The sequence below is a fragment of the Heliangelus exortis genome, chromosome 3, assembly GCF_036169615.1.
Source record: "Heliangelus exortis chromosome 3, bHelExo1.hap1, whole genome shotgun sequence".
Classification (NCBI taxonomy): domain Eukaryota; kingdom Metazoa; phylum Chordata; class Aves; order Apodiformes; family Trochilidae; genus Heliangelus; species Heliangelus exortis.
This window is the reverse complement of record NC_092424.1, coordinates 113,935,441-113,958,847: the sequence shown is the minus strand read 5'-3', so window position 1 is coordinate 113,958,847 and position 23,407 is coordinate 113,935,441. Positions and strand designations below refer to the sequence as shown.

The 23,407-nt window shown below is 58.8% G+C and overlaps 1 protein-coding gene across 2 annotated transcripts; it reads left to right on the top strand.

Moving 5' to 3' along the window:
• ADCY3 (adenylate cyclase 3) lies at positions 1 to 22,908 on the top strand. 2 transcript variants are annotated; one of them, XM_071742269.1, is made up of 20 exons: positions 1 to 1,314; positions 7,143 to 7,292; positions 11,562 to 11,692; positions 13,002 to 13,113; positions 13,376 to 13,503; positions 16,611 to 16,769; positions 16,856 to 17,018; positions 17,109 to 17,258; positions 17,352 to 17,494; positions 17,594 to 17,755; positions 17,846 to 17,933; positions 18,036 to 18,152; positions 19,520 to 19,779; positions 19,867 to 19,948; positions 20,325 to 20,483; positions 20,695 to 20,841; positions 20,967 to 21,080; positions 21,159 to 21,285; positions 21,519 to 21,643; positions 21,940 to 22,908. In XM_071742269.1, the coding sequence occupies exons 1-20, from the start codon at positions 85 to 87 to the stop codon at positions 22,120 to 22,122; spliced, it is 3,930 nt and encodes a 1,309-aa protein (XP_071598370.1). In that variant the 5' UTR covers positions 1 to 84; the 3' UTR covers positions 22,123 to 22,908. The 2 variants fall into 2 exon arrangements, with proteins under 2 accessions (XP_071598370.1, XP_071598369.1); XM_071742268.1 differs by having other exon boundaries at positions 19,864 to 19,948; positions 21,940 to 22,256.
• The last annotated feature ends 499 nt before the right edge of the window (positions 22,909 to 23,407 follow it).

Genomic DNA, 23,407 nt, shown 5'->3' with positions numbered 1-23,407 from the left:
GAGCCGCCTCCCCCGCCGCCTCGGGCCCCGCGGAGCCCGGCGGGGGTGGCGGGGGGGGAGGCGGGCGGTGGGGACCGGCGGAGGATGCTGGTGGCCACCGGGAGAAGCGAAGAGCATCGTTGCTGGTCGCACCTTCCTCTCCCCGGGCTGCCGGGCTTCTCGAAACCCTTCTCGGTCCTTCTCCATCCCTCCCTCCATCCATCCATCCTTGGGGAACGGAGGGGAACGGAGCGGCGGGGCTCTCGCCCTCCCGAAAAACCGGGCTTGCCCTCGAAGGAGGGGCAGGGAGGCATCGCGACATCTTTTTTTTGGGTTTTGTTTTTCGGTTTTTTTTTTTTCTTAGCTCCGCGGCGCTTCGGTGGCAACCTGGCAGTGCGCAGGGGCTGGGGAGAGGGAGCTGGCAGGCAGCTGGGCAGGCAGGCAGCTCCCTGCCCGGCCTCGCTTATTTATCATTTCCCCCTTTTTTTTTTTCCCCTCCTCCTTGGGCGGGCAGCGGGATTCGGGCTTTGGGTTGCAGGAGGAGAAGAAGAAGGGGACGGGTCTGGGAGGCAGCAGGGGCGATGGCCCGCTGAGCATCGAGGGGGGGGACAGCGGTGGCATTTTTTCCCCGGTTGCGGAGCAGCGGAAGGTGCCACCATGCCCAGGAACAGGGCTTTCTCCGAACCCGAGTGCTCCGCCGAGTACTCCGCCGACTACTCGGTGAGCTTGCCCTCGGACCCCGAGCGCGGCGTGGGGAGGACCCACGAGGTGACGGTGCGGAGCTCGGGTCCCTGCCTCTGCCTCCCCCGTTTCATGCGCCTCACCTTCTCTCCCGAATCCCTGGAGAACCTCTACCAGACCTATTTCCGTCGCCAACGCCACGAAACCCTCTTGGTCCTGGTGGTCTTCGCCGCCCTCTTCGACTGCTACGTCCTCCTCATGTGCGCCGCGGTCCGCGCCGCCGACAAAGTGGCCCCGGCGCTGGCCGCGGTGGCCGGGTTGGTGGCCCACGCCTTGCTCTTCGTCCTTTGCAAATACAGGCTGCTCCCCGAGAGGGTGGCCCGCAGGTTCCTGCCCTACGTCCTTTGGATCCTCATCTTGGCTCAGATCTTCTGCTACCTGGGGCTCGACTTCTCCCGCTCGCCCGAGGCCAGCGACACGGTGGGCTGGCAAGCCTTCTTCGGCTTCTCCTTCTTCATCACCTTGCCCCTGCGCCTGGCACCCATCGTCCTCATCACTGCCGTCTCCTGCGGGGTCCACACCTTGGTGCTCGGTGTCACCGTCGCCCAGCAGAGGCAGGAGGACACCCTGGATGAGGGCACGCTGCTGAGACAGGTAACGGGGACAGCTCGGGGGATGTGGTGTCCCCCCGGGGTGCTGGGGGGGTTATCCCCCCTTTGGGTGGTTCCGTGAGCTGCTGTGGGGTCCCTCCCTGTTCCTGATCCTAAACTTGATGGTCTGAGGCCAAGTTGGATGGGGTTTGGAGCGACCTGGGGGATATGGTGTCCCCTTGGGGTGCTGGGTGGTGATGGGGGAGTTATCCCCCTTTGGGTGGTTCCGTGAGCTCCCTCTTCCTGATCCTAAACTTGATGGTCTGAGGTCAAGTTGGATGGGGTTTGGAGCGACCTGGGGGACAGCTCGGGGGATATGGTGTCCCCTCGGGGTGCTGGGAGGTGATGGGGGAGTTATCCCCCTTTGGGTGGTTCCGTGAGCTCCCTCTTCCTGATCCTAAACTTGATGATGGTCTGAGGCCAAGTTGGATGGGGTTTGGAGCAACCTGGGGAATGGTGCTGGGAGGTGATGGGGGAGTTATCCCCCTTTGGGTGGTTCCATGAGCTGCTGTGGGGTCCCTCCCTCTTCCTGATCCTAAACTTGATGGTCTGAGGTCAAGTTGGATGGGGTTTGGAGCGACCTGGGGGACAGCTCAGGGGATATGGTGTCCCTTCGGGGTGCTGGGAGGTGATGGGGGAGTTATCCCACTTTGGGTGGTTCCGTGAGCTGCTGTGGGGTCCCTCCCTGTTCCTGATCCTAAACTTGATGGTCTGAGGCCAAGTCGGATGGGGTTTGGAGCAACCTGGGCTGCTGGGAGGTGGCCCTGCCCATGGAACTGGGTGAGCTTTAAGTTCCCTTCCCACCAAAACCAGTCTGGGATTCTGTGAGATCCTTTCCAACCTTGCTGACCCTAAAGCCAGGTTTGATCTGGAGCCTGCAAGCTGATTGTGGTGTTGACCAGGAGCAAGGGGATTCCCCAAAACACATCCCAGGGGAGTGCTGGGGAGGGCAGGAGCACCCAGCCATGGTGGGACACGTGTCCTCAGACCCCCCTAGATCCATCTCCAGGGGGCATGAACACATGGGCTGCTGGAGAAACTGAGGCACGGGGGACTCTGGGGTTCCCCATCCGCCCTGCCTGGCAGCCTCGCTTCTGCTCATTTCCCTTTGACTTGCAAGGCAGAAAAATGGCCAAAAATGGTCATTTTTAGCAGAAACGTGGCAGGAGCCCAGCTTCCGGGCTCACAAACAGCCACCAGGGCTTTTCCCAGGAGAACAAGAGCTGGGTGGCTGCTGGGCCCCAGCTCAGTCCCGAGGTGATGCCCATCCCCCAGCCTCATGGCTGGGGACACTTTAGGGTGATCTTCTGCCCCCATAAAGCTGGAGAAACAACTTTTCCACGCATGAAGGTGACCCTAAGGACTCAGCACCCATCCAGACACGCAGCAAAGGAGGGGAGGGGAGGGTTGGGCAGGGGGTGAGTGGTCCCTGCTCCAGCAGGTTCTCAGCATCTCCTGGGAAATACCCACTGGAGCAACCAGGGACTGTTGTTCTCCCCTAAATCAGTGGTTTTCATGGCTTGGCCAAGTCCCTTTCCTCCTCACTGGGGAGGTTCCCCACTCTTTGGTCATGCACCCCCTGATCTGAGCAGAGATTCCATGGCTGGGGGGGGGGGGGGAGGGGGGAGGAGAAAAGCCAGAGCTGAAATTTGGTGTGTTGAAGGCAGCAGGGAAAATCCCACTGGAAGCATCTGCTCTGCCCCATGGTGGGGAGAGGAAGGGATGGGGAAGCTCCAAGGCTGGTAGATGTAGGTTGGACATTAGGAAGTTCTCTGGGGTGAGGGTGCTGAGCCCCTGGTTGCCCAGGTTGCCCAAGGAAGCTGTGGCTGCCCCATCCCTGGCAGTGTCTCAGCCCAGGTTGGATGGGGCTTGGAGCCCCCTGGGCTGGGGGAGGGGTCCCTGGGCATGGCAGGGGGTGGAATGAGGTGACCTTTAGGGTCCCTTCCCACCCAAACCAGTCTGGGATTCCCTGGTTCCATCAACAGGAAGGGAGAGGGTGATTGTTGATTCACTTTTTTTGGAGAGGATTTGGGAATGTTGAGCCTCAGGAGATAGGAAAATGGAGCCTGCTCCCCAAAAAACACCCCAAGAATACTGAATTTTTTCCCAGGCTCTGGTTTGGGGCTGGTCCCTTGGCATGGGACATCTCCTGGTGTCCCAGGGTTTTGCAAAGAGAAGCACTTTTTGGGCACTGTTTCCATAGTGATCCAGGAAGGGTGCTGGGGTGGTGTCCAGGTTGAACTGGACAACCAGTTAGAGTAACCTCCAGGTTTCCAGTGTCCTGGCTCCAGGTAGGGTTCCTGCCCCTGCTGTTCAGAGCTCCTCCTGGAGAAGGCTGCCCAAGCTGACACCTCTGCCTGGAGCTGCTTTAGGAGATCTGATGGCTGCTGGGGCAGCTGTGGGGTGAGTGTTCACCCACTGGTGGGTGGAGGGGCCTGGGATTTGGGCTGCCTGCTGCTGGTGCCACTTGTGCAGCATCAAAATAAGTGGGGGAGCTGATCCTGGAGCAGAGGAGGCTGAGGGGAGACCTTGTGGCTCTCTGCAAGCCCCTGAGAGGAGGTTGGAGCCAGGGGGGGTCGGGCTCTGCTCCCAAGGAACAAGGGATGGGCCAAGAGGAACTTTTGGCACAAGTCAAGTGGTGCCAGGGGAGGTTTAGGTTGGAGCTGGGGAAGAATTTCTCCCTGGAAAGGGTTGTCAGGGCCTGGCCCAGGCTGCCCAGGGCAGGGCTGGAGTCCCCATCATGCCTGGAGGGGTTTCAGAGAAAGCCCTGGGGATGTGGGGATGAGGGACATGGGGCAGGGGTGGCCTTGGGCGCTGATGAGGGAACACTTGGAGCTGATGATCCTCAAGGTCTTTTCCAACCTGCACAATTCCATGATTCCATTCGTTGCCACCAAGCTGGGGGGATGCTGGGGATTCTCTGAGGATGCTGGGGGGGTGCAGGGGACCCACAGCCCCCCCTCCCCCTTGCCCGTCCCCGTGCTGCCGCGTTAATCATTGCCGCGGCACGGAGAGTCCGGAGCCGGGAAAACCTTGGCAACGCGGCATGCCTCAGCCTGGGAAGGAGGAACATTATGTCCAGAAATAAACATCAGATGCCTGATTATTCCAGCCCGGCTCCCGGGGGCACTGCTATTAATAGGAGGGACTGGAGGATGGCGCTGGAACCGCGGCGGGGGAAGGGGCGGTGATGGATCGGTGGCCGTCGAGGAGGAGCCCGAAGGTTGGGATGTTGGCTGAGGGTTGGGGTTCGGGGGTGGTTGAGGCTGTGTCTGCCCTGGCCGTGTGCCAAGCAGCTGAGAAGCATCCTCCAGGTTCCAGCTGGGTGCATCCCACCCCCACCCTGCCCGCAGGAGAGGGGGGGATGAGGTCCCTCAGCCACACCCCCCCCTTCTTCTTGCTGTCCCCAAATTATTGAGCACAAACCAGAACTTTTGACCACACCGTGGGGGTCTCCTCCGTGTCTGGGTTTTCCCAGGAGATGTTTGGGATGCCAGGATGTGGTTTGTTTTTTATTTTTTTTTTGGGGGGGGGGGTGGGGGAGGTTTTGGGGGCTGAGCACCCATGGCAGGGGGCAGGATGCAGCTGGAAGATGCTCGGTGTGGGATGGGGCTGTGCCTTGCAGCCCCCGGGGGGGTTTGGGGTGGCCTCGGTGTGCCGAGCTGCCCCGTTCCCACCCAGTGACCCGTTGTCATGGCAACCCGAGAGGGTGGTTAAAAATAGCAAGTGGCTGCTTGTTTTGGGGGTTTCTTCTCCCTGCCACCTCCAGATGGCTCCTTGCTCACCGTCTGCTCTGCCGCAGGTCCCGGGGCTTCCCGGGGATCCCCCAGATCCTGGTCCAGATCCTGACCCAGCTCCATCAACTGGAGGCCCCAAATTTTCTCCCCTGCTCCTCATGCCCCCCCCTGCCCCTAAATCATCCCCAGCATGGTGCCACCTCAGATCCGTGCCTCAGTTTCCCTCTTTGTGAGAGGGGAGCAGCTCTGCCCTGTCACCCCGAGATGACACTGGGCTGCTCAGGGCTTGTCAGGTGGGAAGACTCCTCAAGGACAGGGACACCCAGGGACCAGGGGGGCACTGGGGCTTTCCTCACACCCTGCTGGGCTACAGGGACCGGGTCGGTACCAGGGAGTTGGGGATCAGGAGGTGGGTGCTGAGGATGTGGCAGCACCCTGGGAATGGCTCCACGGTCTTCCCACAGCCTCCTTCACACTGCCAGGGACACCCAGGGGGTGGGAGGACATTTCCATGTCCCCACTGTCCCTTGAGCAGAGGTGAAGCTGGTAGTCACATCTTCCATGTCATTCTTCCCCTTCCAAGATGAAACAACCCAAGTTCTTCCGGCCTTCCCTCATCAGTCATCTTTGCCATAGAGGGGTTTTCATCCCATCTGCAAAGCTGCCCCGTCCTGTGCTGGGCTGTGGGGACGTGAGGGATGGGACAAGTCCAGCCCATGGGACAGGATCCATGCCAGGACTGGGAAAGGTCATAGAATCATGGAATCCCAGACTGGTTTGGGTGGGAAGGGACCTTAAAGATCATCCAGTTCCAACCCAAACCATGGTCAGGGACCCCTCCCCCAGCCCAGGGGGCTCCAAGCCCCATCCAACCTGGGCTGAGACACTGCCAGGGATGGGGCAGCCACAGCTTCCTTGGGCAACCTGGGCAACCAGGGGCTCAGCACCCTCACCCCAAGCAATTTCTCCCTCCCATCTCAGCCCCAGCTCCCCTCTCCCAGCTCCAAACCCTTCCCCCTTGTCCTATCCCACTCCAGCCCAGCCAGGACATCACCTTATTCCAGGCCACCACTAACCCATGGCCCACACCTGATGAGAATCACAGAATGCTCATGGCTGGAAAGGACCTCTGAGATCACCAAGTCCAACCAAACAATTTCTCCCTCCCTCCCTCCCTCCCTGCCCAAGATCTCCTCTCCATCTCCCCTCTCCCAGCTGCAAACCCTTCCCCCTCGCAGGCTCCCATCCCTCCAGGCCCTTGTCCCAAGTCCCTCCCCAGCTTTCCTGGAGCCCCTTCAGGCACTGGAAGGTGCTCTAAGGTCTCCCCGTTGCAGCCTTCTCTTCTCCAGCCTCAACACCCCCAACTCTCTCAGCCTGGCTCCAGAGCAGAGCTGCTCCAGCCCTCCCAGCAGCTCCAGGACTTCCATGAGGTCCCATCAGGAGCCTTTGTTCCATTCTCCCTTGAAACATCCAAGAAAAAGGATGGGTTGTTCAAGTCCATGACACTTTGGAGCCTCCACCTCTGGTGCTGCCATCTCACCCCCACGTTTTGAGCCGTGGGGAGGGCTGGAGAGGGGCAGGAGAAGGAGCAAACCTGGAGTTTTAGGGCTTGCCTGTGTTTTTATGAAGGTTTTGGGCTGCAGTTCCCGTGGCAGGACCAAGGGAGCGGATGACACGTGAGCCACCAAGAGCTGATTGTCCCCCAGGGCTGCCCCTGCCTCTCCCCCCCCTGCCACCAGCCTGCTGCTGCTTTTTTCCAAAACATCTCTGCCAGCTCTAATGAAGCTGAGTCAGCCCACAGGGACCTCCAGGTCTCCTCGGGTGCTCCAGCTGTGATCTCCTGCTTGTCCCCTCCAGGACACTCCCCCCAGCACATCTTGGTGGCCACGGCTTTGTGGCTTGTCCCCAAGGGGTGTATTTTCTATCCTCTTCCAACATCTGAACATTTGGGTTGTGGTTTTTTTTTTTCCCTTCAGGTTCTGCTGCCCAAAGAAGGAGTTGTGGTGGCACATCCCTTGGTGGGGCACACACGGGGCTTCTCCACGGCTCCTCTCACTCCTGTCTCTTTTTTTTTCCTTCTTTTTTGTCCCCAAAGATCCTGTCCAATGTTGCCATCTACCTTTGTGCCATCACAGTGGGCACCATGTCCTACTACATGGCCGACCGCAAGCACCGCAAAGCCTTCCTGGAAGCCCGGCAGTCCCTGGAGGTCAAACTCAACCTGGAGGAGCAGAGCCAGCAGCAGGTAGGGACCACACCTGGGCACAGGGGACAGCCTGGGGACACCACGGTGGCCCTGGGACACGGATAATCAGTGTTGGGCCCAGTTCTGTTTAATATCTTTAGTGAGGATTTAGATGAGGGGATTGAGTCCATCAGCAGCAGATTTGCAGATGACACCAAGCTGGGGGGAGTGTGGATCAGCTGGAAGGCAGGAGGGCTCTGCAGAGGGACCTGGACAGACTGGAGAGTTGGGCTGATCCCAAGGGGATGAGGTTCAACACAACAACCCCATGGGGAGCTCCAGGCTGGGCACAGAGTGGCAGAAAGGGAGCTGGGAGTCTGGATTGCCAGGAAGCTGAAGAGGAGCCAGCAGTGTGCCCAGGTGGCCAAGAAGGCCAATGGCATCCTGGGCTGGCTCAGGAACAGTGTGGCCAGCAGGTCCAGGGAAGGGATTCTGCCCCTGTGCTCAGCCCTGGGGAGGCCACAGCTTGAGTCCTGGGTCCAGTTCTGGGCCCCTCAGCTCAGGAAGGAGATTGAGGTGCTGGAGCAGGTCCAGAGAAGAGCAAGGAGGCTGGGAAGGGATCCAGCACAAGTGCTGTGAGGAAGGGCTGAGGGAGCTGGGGGTGTTGAGGCTGGAGAAGAGGAGGCTCAGGGGAGACCTCATCACTCTCTCCAACTCCCTGAAAGGAGGTTGGAGCCAGGGGGGGGTTGGGCTCTTTTCCCAGGCAACTCTCAGCAAGACAAGAGGGCACAAGAGGTCTCAAGTTGTGCCAGGGGAGGTTTAGGTTGGACATTAGAAAGAATTTCTTTCTGGAGAGGGTGCTCAGCCATTGGAATGGGCTGCCCAGGGAAGGGGTGGATTCTCCATCCCTGGAGCTATTTCAAAAGAGCCTGGATGTGGCACTCAGTGCCATGGGCTGGGAACCACGGGGGGAGTGGAGCAAGGGTTGGACTTGATGAGCTCTGAGGTCCCTTCCAACCCAGCCCATTCTGTGATTTTATGATAAGGAACCCACAGCCTGGCCTGGAGGGGCTGTGCTGGGTCGTGCTGGGGACACGGAAGGAGCCAAGGTGGGAACTGGCTCTGCAGCTTTGCACTTTGTGACCCTTTTGGGGACTCTGGGGTCACCCTCCCTCTTCCAGGGACTCCCAGGTCTTGCTGTGGACACCACCAGCTTGTCCCCAGTCCCTCTGCACGGCTGGGTGACAGGTCCTTGCAGCGTGTCCCTGTCCCCATGTGTGGACGTGCAGCAGGTCCCCATCCCCAGGCACAGCCATGTAGCAGGTCCCCATCCCCTTGTATGGCCACACAGCAGGTCCCTTGTCCCCTTCATGGTCATGGAGCAGGTCCCTGATCCCATGTCCCCAAGCATGGCTCCATGATGTGTCCCCATCCCCAGGCACAGTGATGTAGGAGGTCCCCATCCCCTGGGATGGCCACACAGAAGGTCCCTGTCCCCATGCATGGCCACACAGCACATCCCTGGCCCCATGGATGGCCACGCAGCATGTCCCTTGTCCCCTTCATGGTCATGGAGCAGGTCCCTGATCCCATGTCCCCAAGCATGGCTCCATGATGTGTCCCCATCCCCAGGCACAGTGATGTAGGAGGTCCCCATCCCCTGGGATGGCCACACAGAAGGTCCCTGTCCCCATGCATGGCCACAGAGCACATCCCTGTCCCCATGGATGGCCACACAACATGTCCCCATCCCAGACATGGCCACACAGCATGTCCCCATCCCCAGGACCATCCCCTCACCCCAGAGGTGATGCCCACCATGGCAGGGGCCATGCAGAGCTGTGACCTTGCAGGTGGAGAAAGGGGGTCCATGAGGAGGTGTGGGGGGGGGAACAGAGGATGGGAGGGGACCAAGCATCTCCAGGCCACCCTCTGGTGACAAGCTGGGCTATTTTTAGCCCCTTCTCTGGGGCCTCTGTCCCCATCTCCCAGCTCTTATCTGCTGGAGCTGCTGCCAGCAAGTGGCTCCCAATGGCAAGAGGGGACACGTGGTCCCCAGCAGGCTGTGGGGGGATGCTCTGATGGCTGATAAAGGGTTAAGTCCAGGGTGAGGGGGGGCAAATCCTAGAGCTTGGAGGCCCCAGCTGGTGGCTTGGGAAAGGGGGTAGGAAGGGCTCTGGGTCTGATGATCCCAGGAGCTCTTTTTCTCCTGGGAGAAGTGAGCCCAGAATAGGTGGTGATGGTGCAGGGATGTGGCTGAGGACAAAGGGGGGGCTGGGATGTGGCTGAGGGGCTGAGGACAAGGGGGGGACACAGGGCAGGGAGTGATGCTGGTGGCTGGATTCCTCCCCCCTCCCTCCAGACTCTCCATGGTGGGTGAACTGGAGGAGAAGGGGAGGGGACAGTGTTGGGGACACATTCCTCAGCAATGGCCCCACCACAAAGAACCCCCCCAACCCCGGGGGGAACTGCTCAGAGCTGAGCAGTTCCTTGGTTCTGCTGTAACTATAACCATGGAGTGGGCTCAGTCCCAGCAGCAGCCACTGCCTGAGAAACTTGCTGTTCATTTCAGCAAGTGCAGCTCCTGACAAGAGACTGAGCTGGAAGCAAAAGGACAGGACAGAAAATCCCCTTTATCCTGCCCCAAACCAGGACATAAGAACAGCCTGGAATGAGGGAATATGGAATGGATAAAGACCAGGAGGGAGATGGGGTGGGGGACAGAGCTGAGAGCAGAAGGAATTAGAGGGACAGAAGCCTGCAGAGGCTCTGCCCTGGTGCAGATGTGGTCAGCAGAGGTGGCACAGTTCTCCCTGCAGGTGGCTGAGCTGCTCCCATGGACTGAATTTCTGGCCTTGCCAAAACCAATCCTTAGGAGAGACAAGAGAGGAAAGGCCATGAGTGTGAAGAGCATAAGTGGGAAGTGTAAGGGGCCTGAGCTGTGCCTGAGGAGGAGCAAAAGGACAGGACAGAAAATCCCCTTTATCCTGCCCCAAACCAGGACATAAGACCTTGCTTTTTGCACCCTGCATTAGCAGTGTGAACTCAGACCTGGCATTTCCACCCTGCCCGTGGTGCCCAGGCACTGGCCCCGTGGATTTGCCCCCACGGATTTGGTGTGGGGTGGCCCCGTGTTATAAATTAAGTCCCATAAAATTGAGCAGGACACACTAATTAGTGAATCAATCAGAATTTAATAGCAAGTAACAAGAAGCAATAACAGCACTGGGCACCCAGGGGTCTCTGCTCCTTGAGATGGTGCCACTTAAATTTTCTTGGGAAAATTTAAGTGCCACTTAAATTTTCCTTAAATTTTCTTGGGAATTTATGGTCCTTTATGGCCGTGTGAGCCCCATGTTCCTGGGAAAGCTGGAAATCTGTCAAGGATACTGATTCTTCTTGTGCAGACACATCCTGTGCTGGGTTAACCCCTTTCTACACTAATTCTTCTTGTGTTGGGTTAACCCTTTCTACACTAATTCTTGTGCAGACACATCTTGTGCTGGGTTAACCCCTTTCTACACTAATTCTTGTGCAGACACTTCTTGTGTTGGGTTAACCCCTTTCTACACTAATTCTTCTTGTGCAGACACATCTTGTGCTGGGTTAACCCCTTTCTACACTAATTCTTCTTGTGTTGGGTTAACCCTTTCTACACTAATTCTTGTGCAGACACATCCTGTGCTGGGTTAACCCCTTTTTACACTAATTCTTGTGCAGACACATCTTGTGCTGGGTTAACCCCTTTTTACACTAATTCTTGTGCAGACACATCTTGTGCTGGGTTAACCCCTTTCTACACTAATTCTTCTTGTGTTGGGTTAACCCTTTCCACACTAATTCTTGTGCAGACACATCTTGTGCTTGGTTAACCCTTTCCACACTAATTCTTGTGCAGACACATCTTGTGCTTGATTAACCCCTTTCTACAGTAATTCTTCTTGTGCAGACACATCCTGTGCTGGGTTAACCCCTTTCTACACAGGTGCTCTCTAAGAACATTTAAACAGGATTCACAGCATTTTGTCCCAACACACTTTTTCTCTCTAAAGTCCATTCTGCAGTTCACATCCTGATCTTCTTTCACTACTTCTCTCTTGCCTTTGTAAGTCAATGCACTAAAAACTTTCTGCTGAGGTTAAATGAGCAAACACTCTGTGTAAGTTATTACAATCTGTCACAGTCACACGATGGTTTGGGGACACAACTTTGGGGTTAACACTTCTGTTTTATAAACAAAGTTACATAGGTTAAATGAACAAATATCACTTTATATGGAAATTGTTACACCCGGGCTCGGCTTCCAGTCCCTCCCCTGTGCCCTGGCAGGAGCGGCTGATGCTTTCCATCCTCCCCAAGCACGTGGCAGACGAGATGCTGAAGGACATGAAGAAGGACCCCAGCCAGAAGGAGATGCAGCAGTTCAACACCATGTACATGTACCGCCACGAGAACGTCAGGTGGGACCCGCAGGGAACCAGCACCCCCAGTCTGGGGACAAAACTGGGAATTGGGAGAGGTGGGGAGAGGGGGTTGGCACCTAAAGGGAAGGTTGGAGGAGGCCAAGCACTAAAATCACCTCTTGGAGACAGGTGGGGGATTCATATCCAGCTGTGTCCCTGTAGGGTGGAGAAGGGGGGGACTTGGGGATGGGTTGGGGGACATAGGGACAGGATGGGGGACATGGGAATGGGTTGGGGGACACGGGACAGGGTGGGGGACACAGGAATGGGTTGGGGGATAGGGGGTGGGTTGGGGACAGGGGGTGGGTTGGGGGACACAGGAAGGGTAGGGGACATGAGGATGGGTTGGGGGACATTGGGATGGGTTGGGAGACACAGGGATGGGATGGGGGACACAGGGATGGGATGGGGGACACGAGGATGGGTTGGGGGACACAGGGACAGGTTGGGGGACATGGGAATGGGCAGCTCAAGTGAAGGGTGGTGGAGGCCAAGCACCAAAACCACCTCTTGGAGACACTTGGGGGCTTCATCTCCAGCTGTGTCCCTGTAGGGTGGAGAAGGGGGGAGACGGGAATGGGATGGGTTGGTGGACGTGGGGATGGGATGGGTTGGGGGACATGGGACAGGGTGGAGGACATGAGGAGGGTTTGGGGGACATTGGGATGGGTTGGGGAGCAGGGGATGGGGTGGGGGACACGGGGATGGGTTGGGGGACACAGGGACAGGTTGGGGGACATGGGAATGGGCAGCTCAAGTGAAGGGTGGTGGAGGCCAAGCACAAAAACCACCTCTTGGAGACACTTGGGGGCTTCATCTCCAGCTGTGTCCCTGTAGGGTGGAGAAGGGGGGGACACTGGAATGGGATGGGGGACACGGGGATGGGTTGGGGGGAGACAGAGACAGGCTGGGCCACACAGGGAGAGGTTGGGGGACACATTGGACAGGTTGGAGGACACAGGGACAGGTTGGGGGACACAGGGATGGGTTGGGGACACGGGGATGGGTTGGGGGACACAGGGACAGGCTGGGGAACACAGGGATGGGTTGGGGGACATGGGAATGGGTTGGGGGACATGGGAACAGGTTGGGGGGGACAGGGATGGGCTTGGGGACATGGGGATGGGTTGGGGGACACAGGGACTGATTGGGGGACATGGGAATGGATTCGGGGACACAGGGACAGGTTGGGGGACACAGGGACAGGTTGGGGGACATGGGGTGGGTTGGGGGACACGGGGATGGGTTGGGGGACACCACACACACTCTGGGGGCTGAACCCCTCCCTCCTCGTTGCTCCTCACAGCATCCTCTTCGCCGACATCGTGGGCTTCACCCAACTCTCCTCCTCCTGCAGTGCCCAGGAGCTGGTGAAGCTCCTCAACGAGCTCTTTGCCCGCTTTGACAAGTTGGCAGCTGTGAGTGACACCCCCGGGGGGGGAGGTCTGAGCCATCATCACCCTCCTGAAAATGGAGATGGGGACAGAGGAGGTTAAAAAACGTTCTTGGTGCAGAAAAAAAAACCAGAGCTGGGAGAGGAGGGGGGGAATGGAAAATCCGATGAGCTGTGTCCTTGGCTGGCACGGGAGAGCCCAACGTGGGTGAAGGGCAGGCTGGGGGAAGGATGGGGGGCTAAGGGAGGTCCCAGGTGATGTTTTGTGTCCCCCTCCCTGTCCCCAGAAACACCATCAGCTGCGTATCAAGATTTTGGGTGACTGCTACTACTGCATCTGCGGGCTGCCCGAGTACCGGGAGGACCACGCTGTCTGCTCCATCATGATGGGCTTGGCCATGGTGGAGGCCATTTCGTAAGGGCTTTTCCTCAGGGAAAGGGGTGGGAAAAGGGGGGAGAGGGTCCTGAGGGGCTGCGGTGAACCCTGAGGACTTGGGAGTCCGGCAGAAGGAGTTAAAAAACGGAGAAGGTGGAGCGGGGATGGGTTGTGAGGAGGGGACCTCACCTGTGGGCTGAGGCCTCTTCTACCTTTATCTGAAGGAGGTTCCTGGGTGCACGCTCAGATAGTTTGCAGATGACACCAAGACAGATGGGATGGATCCAGGGGGACCTGGATAGGCTGGATCCATGGGATGAGGCTCTGCAGAGAGATCTGGAGAGGCTGGATCCATGGGATGAGGCTCTGCAGAGGGATCAGGACAGGATGGATCCATGGGATGAGGCTCTGCAGAGGGATCAGGACAGGCTGGATCCATGGGATGAGGCTCTGCAGAGGGATCAGGACAGGATGGATCCATGGGATGAGGCTCTGCAGAGGGATCAGGACAGGATGGATCCATGGGATGAGGCTCTGCAGAGGGATCAGGACAGGATGGATCCATGGGATGAGGCTCTGTAGAGGGATCAGGACAGGATGGATCCATGGGATGAGGCTCTGTAGAGGGATCAGGACAGGATGGATCCATGGGATGAGGCTCTGCAGAGGGATCAGGACAGGATGGATCCATGGGATGAAGCCAACTGTAGGAGTTTCACCAAGGCCAAGTGCTGGGTCCTGCCCTTGGGTCACCCCAACCCCAGGCAGAGCTCCAGGCTTGGGGCAGAGCAGCTGGAAAGTGCCTGGTGGGAAAGGAGCTGGGGGAGTTGGGCAACAGCAGCTGGAGATGAGGCAGAGTGTGCCCAGGTGGCCAAGGTGGCCACCAGAATCCTGGCTTGGGTCAGGAATGGGGTGGGCAGAGAAGGGAAGGGATGGTGCCCCTGTGCTGGGCACTGCTGAGGCTGCACCCCCAATCCTGGGGTCAGTTCTGGGGCCCTCAGGAGCAGAAGGAGATTGAGGGGCTGGAGAGTGTCCAGAGAAGGGAATGGAGCTGGGGAAGGGTCTGGAGAAGATGGAGAAGGGGCTGGAGAGGAAAGAGAAGGGTCTGGAGAACATGGAGATGGGGAGAGAGAGGAAAGAGGAGGGTCTGGAGGACATGGAAAAGACCTGGAGAACATAAAGAAGGGATGGAGAAGATGGAGAAGGGTCTGGAGAAGTTGTGAGGAGCATCTGAGGGAGCTGTGGGTGCTGATCCTGGAGCAGAGGAGGCTGAGGGGAGACCTTGTGGCTCTCTGCAAGCCCCTGAGAGGAGGTTGGAGCCAGGGGGGGTCGGGCTCTGCTCCCAAGGAACAAGGGATGGGAGAAGAGGAACTTTTGGCACAAGTCAAGTGGTGCCAGGGGAGGTTTAGGTTGGAGCTGGGGAAGAATTTCTCCCTGGAAAGGGTTGTCAGGGCCTGGCCCAGGCTGCCCAGGGCAGGGCTGGAGTCCCCATCATGCCTGGAGGGGTTTCAGAGAAAGCCCTGGGGATGTGGGGATGAGGGACATGGGGCAGGAGGGGCCCTGGCACTGCTGGGGGGTTGGAATCCATGATCCTCAAGGTCTTTTCCAACCTGAACTATTCCATCCAATGTGGATTTTATTGCCACCTGAGGAGCTGGAGATCAAACTCCTGGGTTGTTGGCACCACCACTCCCAGCACTTCCAGCCTCAGTTGAGCCCCAGCGAGGACGAGGAGCGAATGGCAGGGACAGGAGGTTCTCATCCCTTTGGAGACCCCTCCAAACCCCACTGCTCAGACCCCTCTCAGCATTCTCCAGAACAAAGCAGGCTCAGAACTCAGTAGTTCAACTGCTTCTATTGCAGACAGCAGGGACACGGGGGTTGTGGTGGAGGAATGGTTGGACTCGAGGCCCTTCCTGGGTTGACTCTGAGGCCTTTTAGAACCCAAGGGGTTCCCTGGCTCCGTGATTCTCCATTGTCAAGGTTTAACACTGGCCCAGCAATGAAACCAAATACCAGATGCTGCCTATTAATCATCCTCCCCTCTCTGACAAAGAAAGGAGAGAGAATAAGGGAGAGAGACTGATGGGTTGGGAACTAAACTACACAGCTTGAATGGAACAGGAATGATAAATAGGAAAAATGACTGAATCTATACAAATAGACAGGAAAATGGATCCCAGGTTCCTCCCCCCTTTCCCCCAATAACTCTCCCATCCCCACCGAGGCTGCAGGGCAGCCCTGGGAAAGTCCAGGCTGGACTCCTGGGCTCAGCAGCAGCTGGGAGCTGGAGGCAGGAACACACAGATTCAGGCTGGCATGGATCAGGAGCACAGGCAGAGGAAGGGATGGAATCCTCCCAGGATGCCAAAACAAACAGGGAGAGGGGAAGAAGGGGAAGCAGGAAGGGGTTTGACCCTGGTGATCCCTCAGATTTATCCTGAGTATGAGGTGTATGGGATGGAATCCTCTGTTTGGCCAATTCTGGTCATTTCTCTTGTCTGTTCCTCCCTAAGGGAGGGTTCCAGGTGGGACCTTTTTACTCCTTTTGTCCTTCTGGAGGGCAAAATGTTGCTGAGAGCTGAGCAGTTCCTTGGTTCTGCTGTAACTATAAGCATGGAGTGGGATCAGTCCCAGCAGCAGCCACTGCCTGAGAAACTTGCTGTTCATTTCAGCAAGTGCAGCTCCTGACAAGAGACTGAGCTGGAAGCAAAAGGACAGGACAGAAAATCCCCTTTATCCTGCCCCAAACCAGGACATAAGAACAGCCTGGAATGAGGGAATATGGAATGAATGAAGACCAGGAGGGAGATGGGGTGGGGGACAGAGCTGAGAGCAGAAGGAATTAGAGGGACAGAAGCCTGCAGAGGCTCTGCCCTGGTGCAGATGTGGTCAGCAGAGGTGGCACAGTTCTCCCTGCAGGTGGCTGAGCTGCTCCCATGGACTGAATTTCTGGCCTTGCCAAAACCAATCCTTAGGAGAGACAAGAGAGGAAAGGCCATGAGTGTGAAGAGCATAAGTGGGAAGTGTAAGGGGCCTGAGCTGTGCCTGAGGAGGAGCAAAAGGAGCAAAAGGACAGGACAGAAAATCCCCTTTATCCTGCCCCAAACCAGGACATCCATCTCCCTTTGTCTCTCCCCCCCCAGCTACGTGCGGGAGAAGACCCGGACGGCGGTGGACATGCGGGTGGGGGTGCACAGCGGGACGGTGCTGGGGGGGGTGCTGGGCCAGAAGAGGTGGCAGTACGACGTCTGGTCCACCGATGTCACCGTGGCCAACAAGATGGAGGCGGGCGGCATCCCCGGGTGAGCATCCCCAGGGGCTGGGGGGAAAGGGGAGCGAGGGGAACGGAGGGTCCAGCACCCAAGGGTGACGCTGGTGCCCGGGGCAGGCGGGTGCACATCTCGCAGAGCACCATGGATTGCTTGAAGGGGGAGTTCGAGGTGGAGCCGGGGGAAGGCGGCTCCCGCTGCGAGTACCTGAAGGAGAAGGGCATTGTCACCTACCTCGTGGTGGTCCCCAAGCAGCCCCTGCGCAACGGCATCAACGGGGTGGTGAGTGGGGGTGCCAGGGTGAGCTGGGGGGGGTGGTGGTGGTGGTGGGGACACCCCCCCCCCCTCTTGACCCACCTCCCCCCTTCACAGAAGCTGTCGCTGCCCTCGTCCCACGGTGGTTCCCCACCTTTGGTCAACACCAAGGAGCACAACGGGAGCCTCAGCCTGGGCTGCACCAGCCCCGAGGAGCCCGAGGCCAGGGTGAGGGGCACCCTGGAGAGCGGGGAGGAGGACGGAGAGGTACAGCTCATCCATCTCGTGCAGCTGGGGGGTTTCTGGTGACCGCCCCAGGGTGGGTTGACCATCTGGTGCGGTCTCGCTGTGCCGGGGCAGGCGGTCAACCCCTCCTTCCCCAACCCCCGGCGGCGGCTGCGCCTGAGGGACTTGGCTGAGAGGGTGATGGACGCCTCAGAGAACGAGCAGGAGCTCAACAAGCTGCTCAACGAAGCCTTGTTGGAACGAGAATCCATCCGGGCGTGAGTCACCCCGCGCAGGGACGCGTCCCCGGCGCGACTCGGGGGGTGGTGGGGGTGTCCCCGGTGCCGTCGGGTGGTGACGGGAGGTGTCACCCCCAGGCTGAAGGGGAAGAGCACCTTCCGGCTCTCCATGAGGTTCATTGACCCTGAGATGGAGACCCGCTACTCGGTGGAGAAGGAGAAGCAGAGTGGAGCTGCCTTCAGCTGCTCCTGCGTCGTCCTCTTCTTCACCGCCCTGGTGGAGCTCTGCATCGACCCCTGGTAGGGTGAGGGATGCTGGGATGGGTTGTTCCCAAGTCACACACGGTGCCACCGGGCTCCAAACGTGGCTCCTCTTGCCCTTTTCGGCAGGTTGGTGGCCAACTACGTGACCTTTGTGGTGGGAGAGATCCTGCTGCTCATCCTCACCCTCTGCTCCTTGGCTGCCATCTTCCCCCGGGTGAGAACGAGATGGGCTCATTGGTGATGCCTCACTGGGATGTCCCCACCATCGTGTCCTGCTTGGGCAAACCCCTCCCTCCCCAACTTCTTCTCCCCACAGGTCTTCCCCAAAAAACTCGTGGCCTTCTCCACCTGGATCGACAGGACCCGCTGGGCACGCAACACCTGGGCCATGGCCGCCATCGTCATCGTCACCATGGCCGACATTGTGGACATGGTGAGCCACCAGCCTGGCTGCCTCAGGGCTGAACCTGCTCTGACCTTCTCCATCCAGACATCCCATAATTGTGCACGGCCCCGTAAATGGCTGATCGTTACAGTCTGCACCTCGGGGGGGTGGGGAAATGGGGGGTGGATTTTAGGTCACTGTGTCCTCCTTCTGGACACCCCATGTCCCCATCCTCACCCTGTCCTCCCTTGTGGACACTCACTGTCCCCATCCCCACCCTGTCCTCCTTCTAGACACCCAATGTCACCATGCTCACCCTGTCCTCCTCCTGGACACTCACTGTCCCCATCCTCATCGTGTCCTCCTCCTGGACACCCACTGTCCCCATCCTCTCTGTCCTCCTGGACACCCCGTGTCCCCATCCTCACCCTGTCCTCCTTCTGAACACTTCATGTCCCCATCCTCACCCTGTCCTCCTCCTGGACACCCCATGTCCCCATCGTCACCCTGTCCTCCTTCTGGACACCAGTGTCCCCATTGTCACTCTGTCCTCCTTCTGGACACCAGTGTCCTCATCCTCACCCTGTCCTCCTTCTGGACACCCCATGTTCCCATCCTCACTCTGTCCTTCTGGACACCCAGTGTCCTCATCCTCACCCTGTCCTGGACACTCACTATTCCCCATCCTCACCCTGTTCTCCTTCTGAACATCCCCACCCTGTCCTCCTCCATGGACACCAATGTCCCTATCCTCACCCTGTCCTCCTCCTGGACACCCCATGTCCCCATCCTCATCATGTCCTCCTCCTGGACACCCACTCTCCCCGTCCTCTCTGTCCTCCTGGACACCCAATGTCCCCATCCTCACCCTGTCCTCCTTCTGAACACTTCATGTCCCCATCCTCACCCTGTTCTCCTTCTGAACATCCCTACTCTGTCCTCCTCCTGGACACCCCATGTCCCCATCCTCCCTCTGTCCTCCTTCTGGACACCACTGTCCCCATCCTCCCCCTGTCCTCCTGAACATCCCCACCCTGTCCTCCTCCATGGACACCAATGTCCCTATCCTCCCCCTGTCCTCCTCCTGGATACCCAGTGTCCCCATCCTCACCTCGTCCTCCTCCTGGACACCCAATGTCCCCATCCTCCCTCTGTCCTCCTTCTGGACACCACTGTCCCCATCCTCACCCTGTTCTCCTCCTGGACACCCCATGTCCCCATCCTCACCCTGTCCCCCTTCTGGACACCACTGTCCCCATCCTCACCCTGTCCTGGACACTCAGTGTCCCCATCCTCGCCCTGTCCTCCTGGACACCACTGTCCCCATCCTCACCCTGTCCTCCTTCTGAACATCCCCACCCTGTCCTCCTCCTGGACACCAATGTCCCCATCCTCACCCTGTCTCTTGTCCCCAGCTCAGCTGCTGGCAGGACCACGTTGGGCCAGTCAATGGGACCCTGGGGCCACCACGGGCGGGTGGCTGCGGGGAGCAGCCCAAGTACTACAGCTACATCGCCCTGCTGGCCTTGGTGGCCACCATCATGCTGGTGCAGGTCAGCCACATGGTCAAGCTGACCCTCATGGTGCTGATCACCGGGGCTGCCGGTGCCGTCAACATCTTTGCCTGGGAACACATCTTTGACCAGTACGACCGGCGGCGTGGCCAGCAGAGCACGTGAGGGGGGGACCAGGAGGGTGGGCAAAGGGCTTGAGGGGTCACCTCCAGGGCCACCACCTGCCCCGTATCTCCCCACCTCAGCAGGTCCTCGCTGGTCCCCTCCAAGTACTCCATGACAGCCATGATCTTCATCGTGATGCTCAGCTTCTACTACTTCTCTCGCCACGTGAGTGACTTTGCCTCCCCCCACCCCAGAAAGCCCCCTCACCCCTTCCCTCTCCTCCCCTCCCCTCTGGGTCTTCACCCTCAGCCTTCACTCCCTGCAAGCTCCAAGCATTTGTCCCCAGCTGCATCTCCAGCTCTTCTCCACCCAAGGGCTCTCCAGGATCACATCAGTGCAGAGAACATCTCTACCCCCCTCCCCTGGCTAGGGGTGGGCATCAAAATGGTGGCCCTAAGGCCATCACCTTGTCCCAAAGCTTCTCTCCAGGTTGTCCCCAAGCCCAGCCCGATCCCATAGCACCCAGGATATATTCCCAGTGCTGAAGTGGGGACTGAAGGTGCAGCCACATCTCCTCCTCCTCCTCCTCTTCCCTCCACAGGTGGAGAAGCTGGCCAGGACCCTCTTCCTCTGGAAGATCGATGTCCATGACCAGAAGGAGAGGGTCTACGAGATGCGGCGCTGGAACGAGGCCCTGGTCACCAACATGCTGCCTGAGCACGTGGCCAGGCACTTCCTGGGCTCCAAGAAGAGGGATGAGGTGAGGAGCACCCAACTGGGTGGGGATCTGCACCCATTTGGGGATCTGGAGAGGCTCTGGTTGGGCCTCTTTGCTTGGGTGGAGCTGATGTCTTGGCCGTGCAAGGTGAGGCCACCGAGCACCCTCGTGTTTCCGGGTGCTCCGAGGGAAGGTGGCATCACGGGAGGGTTTGGGTTTGCTGGAGGGTTTGCGTGTCCCCTCCTGTCCCCAGGAGCTGTACAGCCAGTCCTACGATGAGATCGGGGTCATGTTTGCCTCCCTGCCCAACTTTGCTGACTTCTACACGGAGGAGAGCATCAACAACGGGGGCATCGAGTGCCTGCGCTTCCTCAACGAGATCATCTCCGACTTCGATGCGGTGAGTCGAGATGGAGCCACGGGGCTTGGCCTTGGCCTTGGCCAGACCTTCCCTTCCTGGGAAGGGAGGGTAGGAGGCCCTGCCACGGCCCTGGGATGCCTGAGGGTCTTGTGTCTATGGCTCAGCTCCTGGATGAACCCCAATTCCGGTGCATCACCAAAATCAAAACCATCGGCAGCACCTACATGGCCGCTTCTGGAGTCACCCCCGATGCCAACGCCAACGGCTACAGCACCAAGGTGAGGGGGCCCCATGGTGAGGAGAGAGGGAGACAGCGGCCAAGGGGTGGTCAGGCCTGAGCCATTCTGCCCTTGCAGAAGGAGACCCTCTCGGAGAAGGAGCGCTGGCAGCACTTGGCTGACCTGGCTGACTTTGCCTTGGCCATGAAGGTGACGCTGATGAACATCAACTACCAGTCCTTCAACAACTTCATGCTCCGTATAGGCAAGTCCAGGAGCATGGGGCAGGCTCTGCTGCCATGTCCCCTCTCCCTCCTTCCCCACGAGCAGTGGGACACTGGCCACCAGCTCTAGTTCAGCAGCTGAAGGCTTGGGGTGGGGGGGTGGGAGGATCTCACAGCTCCAAGACATCCCCTGGAACAGACTCCTCCAGTAGACTGGGATGTCCCAGCTGTGCCAGCAGGCATGGAGATGATGGCTGCTCCTCCTCTTGCACAGGAATGAACAAGGGGGCCGTGCTGGCCGGGGTCATCGGCGCCCGCAAACCCCACTACGACATCTGGGGCAACACGGTGAACGTGGCCAGCAGGATGGAGTCCACTGGTGTGATGGGGAACATACAGGTGGGGTGACAAGAGGGGGACAAATTACCAAGCCACGGAGGGGCTGTGGCCCTCAGAAGCCCCCAAGCTTTGGGCAGGAGGGGAAAAGTGCTTCCGGGAGCACTCGGGGTTGGTTGAGGGGCTCCTCCAAGGTGGGAATGGGGCGAGGAGATGCTCAAAGGAGATGTTGGAGTGGGAACTGGGCTGGTGGGAAGACCTGCTGTGCAAGCAGCACCTGGGGGGGGACCCACCTCATCCTGTCCCATGCCAGGAGAGGGTCTCCCCCACACTGCCACCACATGTCCTTGTCCCCACAGGTGGTGGAGGAGACCCACCTGATCCTGAAGGAGTACGGCTTCCGCTTCGTGCGCCGCGGAGCCATCTACGTCAAGGGCAAAGGGGAGCTCCTCACCTTCTTCCTCAAGGGCCGGGAGAAGCAGGGCTCCTTCATCAATGGCTCCTCTGTCACCCTGCCCCATCAGGTGGTGGACAGCTCGTGAGGGGCCAGAGCCCACCCACCCACCCACCACAGCCGAGCGGGGTGGCTCAGGGAGGGGACACGCCGGGGACGTCCATCCCACCGCCCTCCAGATCTGCAACCAAACTGGAGAACCCAACCCCCTTCCCCACTGGAGGTTCCTGGTGGGGGGAGCCACGTCTGAGCAAGGAGAAGGACACGGGGTTGGGCTCCTCCAGGTGGTCACACTGACGTGGCAGTGGGCAGAGGACCAAGGACACACGCTGCCTTTTCCTGGTGGTCCAGGCTTCAACTCTCAGGTGGCCGTGCCACCGACCGTGTCCCGGGTGGGGACAGCGATGACAAAGTAGCACCAGGCACCAGGAGATCCAAACTCAGGGCCGGGTGGGAGGACACCAGGTCTTCCCCTACGTTCCAGGAGCATCCAGGGGGTTTTGCTGGTGGTTCCTACCAAGTTCACCCTCCTCACAAACCACCGCAGGCAGGGGATGGGGAGACGGAGAGCGCGGCGCCGCCTGGGGCTTGGGAGGGGGGAAGGAGGAAAAAAAAACCAATATTGTGTATTTCAGATATCTAAATATATATATAAGAGTACAAATTGACTTTATATTTTCAACTGTGCCCCCCCTCCCCTCCTCGTGGCTGGGCTGATGCTCATCTGGATGCTGCTGTGGTCACTTGGTGAAAAAGAGGACCAAGGGTTGGCCAAAGAGGGGACGGGTGCCTCAAGCCAGGGCAGGGAGGGGTGAGGAGGCACCTGCAGAGTGTGAATGATGCTGCTGGTTTCTGCAATAGAAGCAGTTGGACTTCAAAGCCTGGTTCTGAGCCTGCTTTGTTCTGGGGAATGCTGAGAGGGGTCTGAGCAGTGGGGTTGGGAGGGGTCTCCAAAGGGATGAGAACCTCCTGTCCCTGCCATTCGCTCCTCGTCCTCGCTGGGGCTCAGCTGAGGCTGGGAGTGCTGGGAGTGGTGGGAGTGGTGGTGCCAACAACCCAGGAGTTTGATCTCCAGCTCCTCAGGTGGCAATAAAATCCACATTGGATGGAATAGTTCAGGTTGGAAAAGACCTTGAGGATCATGGATTCCAACCCCCCAGCAGTGCCAGGGCCCCCCCTGCCCTATGTCCCTCATCCCCACATCCCCAGGGCTTTCTCTGAAACCCCTCCAGGCATGATGGGGACTCCAGCCCTGCCCTGGGCAGCCTGGGCCAGGCCCTGACAACCCTTTCCAGGGAGAAATTCTTCCCCAGCTCCAACCTAAACCTCCCCTGGCACCACTTGACTTGTGCCAAAAGTTCCTCTTCTCCCAT